Consider the following 6,729-nt stretch of genomic DNA (forward strand, 5'->3'; position numbering starts at 1 on the left):
CAAACCAAGATATTCTATTTATCACCGATTTCAAAGTTCCCTGTAATGTGATTCCTCATAACTATTCTGAAATAAGTACTTTTAAATGTGAAAGAGGAGAAATCAGCACAAAAATTATAAGAACTTGGCAGCATATGATCAGTGGCATTTAAATGAATTGTGATGAGATGCAGATCAATTATAAAGAAAACCACACAATTCATACATAAAAAGAAAAGCATGCAAGTAACAGCAGAATAAAAAGGACAAAATTGAAACAACAGATGATGTTATTGACAAAATAAAGCGAGGGAGAATTCTCCTCCCTCACCAAATTACACATAAAGATCTTCATGAATGAATCGTTTATGTATGCTGCCAAATAGGGCATGGACAATTTTACAAGCTTACACTCCTCTTCCCTTCCTTCCTATACAGTCCAGTTTATATAACGAGATTTAACAAGTAATACAATGCAATCAAAGTGATCAATAAAATATTTGCATAACAGGAGTCACACAGATATTTTCTTTTATTTGTTTTTTTCAAGTATCCAAAAGGGGGAAAAATTAAGAGAAGTATTGTGTCAATGTGTTGTGACTTTGGATCTCTTCTTAGCCTCACTGTAGAGAACGACCCCCATAACGGTTATTCCAAAGCCCGCCATCCCCATAACCGTGACAGGATTCCTGAATATCAAAACAGAAACAACCGCCGCAACCGCAGCTTTGGCGTTTCCCAACACTTGTAAAGTCAAGGCACTGGTGTGCTTCGTGACCAAGAAATTCGTCAAATTCACCAAATACGCCACCGTGGCATTCCCAAGCAACAAGAACACCATATACGGATCCTCCTTCGCCTTCTCAATCGTCACACTGAAAACGTTCCCTTCGATGTAGAGAGTAAATGGCAGCAATATCATGGCCGCCATTGGAGCCATGTAAAGAAGAAGGTTCATAGAGTGAAGCTTTTCGCCTTCTGAACTTAAGAGGATTCCCTGGACAACCGATTTCAGTGCTCGACCCGCGGTTGAACCCACGCAAACCAAGAAGCCGAACAAGTGGAAGAGAGGCTCGCTGTTGCTGGCGACTACGATGCCAAGAACAACAGGCAAGAGTGCCACGTATACTTCACCGGTTTCTTTCTTGCAGGTTATGATGAAAGAGAAGATGGCTGTGAAGAACGGGGTCGTTGCTCCTATTGCTTGGTTGAAAGACACAGGAATGTACCTATATTGAACGAATATTGAGTTATTGAACTCTGAATCCAATACAATATATAGGGATAGTCTATTATGCTTCCAGCTCTTTCTTTAAGAAAAAAAGTATGAAAATATACCTGAGGGAGGTGTTGCCGCAGACAACAGAGAAGCAGAAGATGGCGCTGAGTGCGAGGATCTTAAGGAACTGCTTCTTGGAGTGGATGTGCTGAGGAGGAACGAGCTCCAGGAAGTTAATGGACGCGTAGCTGTAAGCGGAGCAGGATAGCATGTGGAGCATGGTGAGAAAGATTGGGTAGCGGTAACCATAGAAGCTGAGGAGGTACTTGTTGAGGAGGAGGACGCCGATGTTGGAGAAGTACCACGACGCAATTATGATTGCAGTTAGGATCGTTGGGGACATGGAGGTGGTGGTGGCGATGCCACTTTTTAGGCCGTTTAGGTGGTTGTTTCTTGCTTCCGATGGCGGTGTCGCCGGGATGTCCAGTACTTGGTCGGGATTGTTGTTGGTGGATGAGTTGTCCAACAACCTCGGATTGCTCATCCTTCTGGTTGTCCATGTCTGTGCCTCCACCATTTCGCCAGTGGGTTTGGTGTCTTTGTGATTCTGGTGATGCTATAACATATGGCAGAGTTTGGTGTTTGTTTATGTTTAGATCTGAATTTCGTATTGCCAACCAAGTGGAATGGAGGATTGGGATTGGTAATTGGTGGGGTGACAGGGACGAAAGTGTGTGGGAGGGGAATGTGTTGCTATTAAGATTTGGGTTTGTGGCCGTTGGATGAGGATTTGTGGGGCCCCAATTGGAGGGAATAATAAAGGGAGGTTTCCCCTCTTTTGCAATGGGTGGACCCTTTTGGACTTTGGAGAGAATTTGTTTATGGATAGGCTTGGAAGCCCTGCCTCCAGCTCAAGCTAAGGTGGGGAGTGTCGGTGTTTAATCACAAAATTGTACACTTATAAGGTATACATTGGATCCACTTACATTCATATTCACTTTAGAAATTAGAACAGATCAAATCAATCATATAGAAAAAAAATGCACCTACGTTTATATTCAATTTATATCAGACCAAATCATATGATAAAAAAAAATGTTAGAAGAATTTAATTTTACCATAGGTATGTCACGACCACAATAACTATGTGTTTATTGGATGCGCCACATTTATATAGACAATTAGATTTGATTAGATGAAAATCAAAGGCTAATATGAAAGAAGAGTATTGATAGATTCTAATAAATATAGAATATTCTAGTACATAAATAAATGCTTTAAATAGTAATACTTTAATACACAATACTTTAAAAGATAACTGAATCTTTTATTCTTAAATAATTAAATATAAAATAAATAAATACAAAAATATGAGTATTCTTTATTTAATAAGATTAATTATTATGTAAAAAATTTTATAATATTAAAAAATTATATTAAAATAAAATTTTAAATTATAACATAAAAATATAAAATAATTAAAATTTTATTTTATATTACTTGACAAATAATTAGATTATTATATTCAAAATTTATTAACTAATTAATTTTATTAAAGATATTATTATATAATATAATTTTTTATCAAAATATTTTAAAAATATAATTTTAAAAACATGTCTATTATATTACATATTTACGTATATTAGTAAGACCTAAACTAATCAAGTTTACGTAATTAAAAATATAAAACATATAAATACAAAAAAAAATATTTTAAAAATATTATGACATTTACACTAATTTTTCATATATATATATATATATATATATATATATATATATATATATATATATATATATATATTTGGTGGAGTTAGAGATAAAAAATTTAACTAAAAACAATAAAAAATATTTGAAAATAATAAAAATAAAAAATGATCTTATTATAAATATATAATTTTAAATATTATATATATGAAACTTTAAATGGTAATTTTAATAAATAAAAAATATTTATTTTTTTGTATTTATATATTTTATATTTTTAATTACGTAAGTTTGATTAGTTTAGATCTTACTAATATAAGTTAATATATAATGTGATAGGCATGTATTTATAATTATATTATTTTTATTCCATTTTTCTAAAAAAAATCAAAAAAAGGAAAAAAGGTTAAATATGTTCATGTATTATATATAATATTTTAAATAAATTATATTTTTAAAATATTTTGATAAAAAATAATTTATATAATAATATCTTTAACAAAATTAGTTAATTAATAAATTTTTGAATATAATAATCTAATTATTTGTCAAGTAATATAAAATAAAATTTTAATTATTTCATATTTTTATGTTACAGTTTAAAATTTTATTTTAATATAATCTTTTAATATTATAAAAATTTATTATATAATAATTAATCTTATTGAATAAAAAATATTTATATTTTTGGATTTATATGTTTTATATTTAATTATTTAAGAATAAAAGATTCTGTTACCATTTAAAGTATTGCGTATTAAAGTATTGTCGTTTAAAACATTTATTTATGTACTAGGATATTCTGTATTTATTATTGAGGTCTGCTACACATACAAGTCTTTTTGACTTACAAGTCTTACAAGTTGTTACACATATGGGCCTTTTAATGCGTTATTCAGTTTCCAAAGCGCTACACTCACCATGTATTATGAACGACTCTTCTTCTTCCTCTTCCTCTTCCTCTTCCTCTTCCTCTATGTATTTCTTCGTTATTCTCTTCGCCTTTTCATTAGTTGTTTTACTTGCGTTTATCACTGGTATTCTTGCTTCGTTTTTTTTCGATTTTCATGGTTTCTGAAATCAAGCTTTGAAATCGTTTTGAAGATAATGGAACTTCAGAAATACACCCAAAAGATTATAGAAATACACCCAAACAGTTACAGAAATTCACCCAAACGATTATAGAAATACACCCAAAGGATTACAGAAATACACCCAAAGGATTATAAAACTACACCCAAAGGATTTAAGAAATACACCCAAAATTCGTTGAAGTACACCTTATGCATAATTCAGAACTCTTTCTCTTTCTCCTCCTCATCTTCTGCTGCTTCTTCTTCTTCAAAAATGATTTCAGAGCTTGATGTCAAAAAACAATGGAAATCGAGAATAACAAAGAAAGAAAACAGAGAGAAAAGCACGTAAATGAAGAAGGAGAAAGAGAAGGCAAAAAACGAAAGAAAAGAAGAAGAAGAAGAAGAGGAAGAGGAAGAAGAACGTGCAGCAAGAAGAAGAAGAAGGTGCAGTGAAATTGTGCAGTAACGGTTGAAGAAGGAGAAAGAGAAGGCAAGAAACGAAAGAAAAGAAGAAGAAGAGGAAGAGGAAGAAGAAGGTGCAGTAACGGAAAGGTGCAGTAACGGTTCAAGCGCGTTAATATAATGACTTGTAAAGACTTGTATAAAAAATGCTTGTATGTGGAGAATTTCTCTTATTAGAATCCATTAATGCTCTTCTTTCATATTAGCCTTTGATTTTCATCTAATTAAATCTAATAGTCTATATAAATGTGGCGCATTCAATAAGTACATAATTGTTGTGCTCATTTTAGACATACCCTTAATATAATATCACCACAAAATAGTTTTATATATATTTATTTACATAATTTTATGTCGAATAAATAATTTTTTCTATGTTAATAATATAAATAATTATTCAAAAAAATGTGTTTGGCTTGATTTTTGTTTGACTCTTTATTGAAAACGTTGATCATATTTATATCAAAAGATTTCAATTTGAAGAGCAGATATACCTTCTTTAAAAAAGTAACTTCGACTTGAGACTTATTAATTTAATTTTAAAATTGACTTGCGACAACGAGAATTGCAAATGACATTAACTAAATTCAAACAAATTTATAATGAAACAATGTAATTGAATATAAATTGAAAAGAATGACTCTAACGAATGAACTTAACAATTTAAAAGAAATTGTTTAAAATAACAAATTAAAACAATAAACGAAATTTAGAATTTAAGTAAACAAATAAATTAAAATAAGGAACAAAAGAAATAAATAAAGTGAATTATCTTCAATTATTCACGTGCACTTGTACTCTATGATTTGACCTCAATGTGACTTTGAAATTTTGAGAATTTTTTATGTAGTTTGAGATGTTAGAAATTGAAGTCCCCTTAATTCTTTTTTACTCTTATATTTATAGAGACAAATCAAACTATGTAAGCAATTATCATTTTTTCACATTCTTTGCTTGATTTACTCTCCAAACTTAATCACCCATGTTCTTACTGTATCTTGATCACTACGTAATCATTCTCGTAATCTCTTTAAAAGTATTTATTTTCCACGTGTTTTTTATTGTTTCGACTCAAATTTTTTCATTGAGTCTCACCCTTTTTGTCAATTGAATTATTGGTTGAAAGCATCATTTTAATTAAACTTTTATACTAACAGGATGATATATTATATTGTTAATATGTTAAAATTAAACTTATAATATGTAATTTTAATTAAAAATTAGTCATTAATTATCTCTTTTCTATAAATATTTGGATGGAATATTCTTTTCTTACCATATGTGTATGAAAACTTGGAAATGTGATAAATTGTGATCTAGAGTTATTAGTAGCAGTTAGTACTGTCTTTAATTGACTTTGTTAATTGATTCACTATCTTATTAAAGACTTTTTTATTGGTTCACACCTCAATGGAAGACTTTTTTTATTGGTTCACAATCCCAATTGAAGATTCTTTTGCATATATACAATCAAATGAGGTGTGGTACTTTTACTTTATTAGGTGATAAGTGAAGGATGATAGAGCGTTGCCGTTTAGACGAGAGTTGATCTTCAAATTAAAACATCAATAGGGAATATTTAAGTGACAATTTCATTGGATGTATGGATTCGTATTTAGTAATAGTATCACGCAAGATCTTTGACTCTAATTGCATTTGCAGGAGCGTGATAAGTGATAACTCTTGATCTCAATTGCAGGCCTCTATTTATTTACGTTGTTCCTGATACATGTGCGATTCTTGTTGGGATCCACAAGTGGAAACATGGGTCTCTAAAGAGTCGGCGCTAATTTGACTTCATATTCGGCCATTCGGATGCTTCTCATCATGTTTAAAATAAAACAATATAATAATTAACAAAGTTAATAATTAATTGATAATAATTGTTCCTGTAACACCCTACAACACAGAGTCTTATGCTTAAGTTACAAAACTGAAGTAGTAAGATATTACGACCTATATATATATAAAATATAATTGAAAAAGTTTTATATCTAGGAGCCTTTGAAAGAAAGTTTAAAACAAAAGTCATAACACTCACAAAGCGAAAACATAACGAAGAAAAGCTTAAACGCAAATAGATACATATATATACATAAGAATAGGGGAGTAAGGATACAAAGCAGTCAAGCTCCAAAATATTTTCATGGGCCGAGTGAAACCGGGTTTGATGTGACCCAGATCCGGCCTGAAATATATACCGGGTCTATTTGTTAGACCCGAACCCGATCCTAGATCCAATGAAATTTATACACTTTCGGGCCACGATTATACCGGGTAAAA

At 30.7% G+C, this 6,729-nt stretch overlaps 1 protein-coding gene across 1 annotated transcript; it reads right to left on the minus strand.

Moving 5' to 3' along the window:
- Window positions 1-251: 251 nt before the first annotated feature.
- On the minus strand, window positions 252-2,128 carry LOC107630427 (Nucleotide-sugar transporter family protein). Its single transcript, XM_016333549.3, has 2 exons — window positions 1,318-2,128; window positions 252-1,208 (listed from the first exon to the last, which is right to left on the minus strand). The coding sequence occupies exons 1-2, from the start codon at window positions 1,773-1,775 to the stop codon at window positions 566-568; spliced, it is 1,101 nt and encodes a 366-aa protein (XP_016189035.1). The 5' UTR covers window positions 1,776-2,128; the 3' UTR covers window positions 252-565.
- Between the last annotated feature and the right edge of the window lie 4,601 nt (window positions 2,129-6,729).

The sequence above is a fragment of the Arachis ipaensis genome, chromosome B1, assembly GCF_059453495.1.
Source record: "Arachis ipaensis isolate K30076 ecotype BB chromosome B1, ASM5945349v1, whole genome shotgun sequence".
NCBI classification, from domain to species: Eukaryota; Viridiplantae; Streptophyta; class Magnoliopsida; order Fabales; family Fabaceae; genus Arachis; species Arachis ipaensis.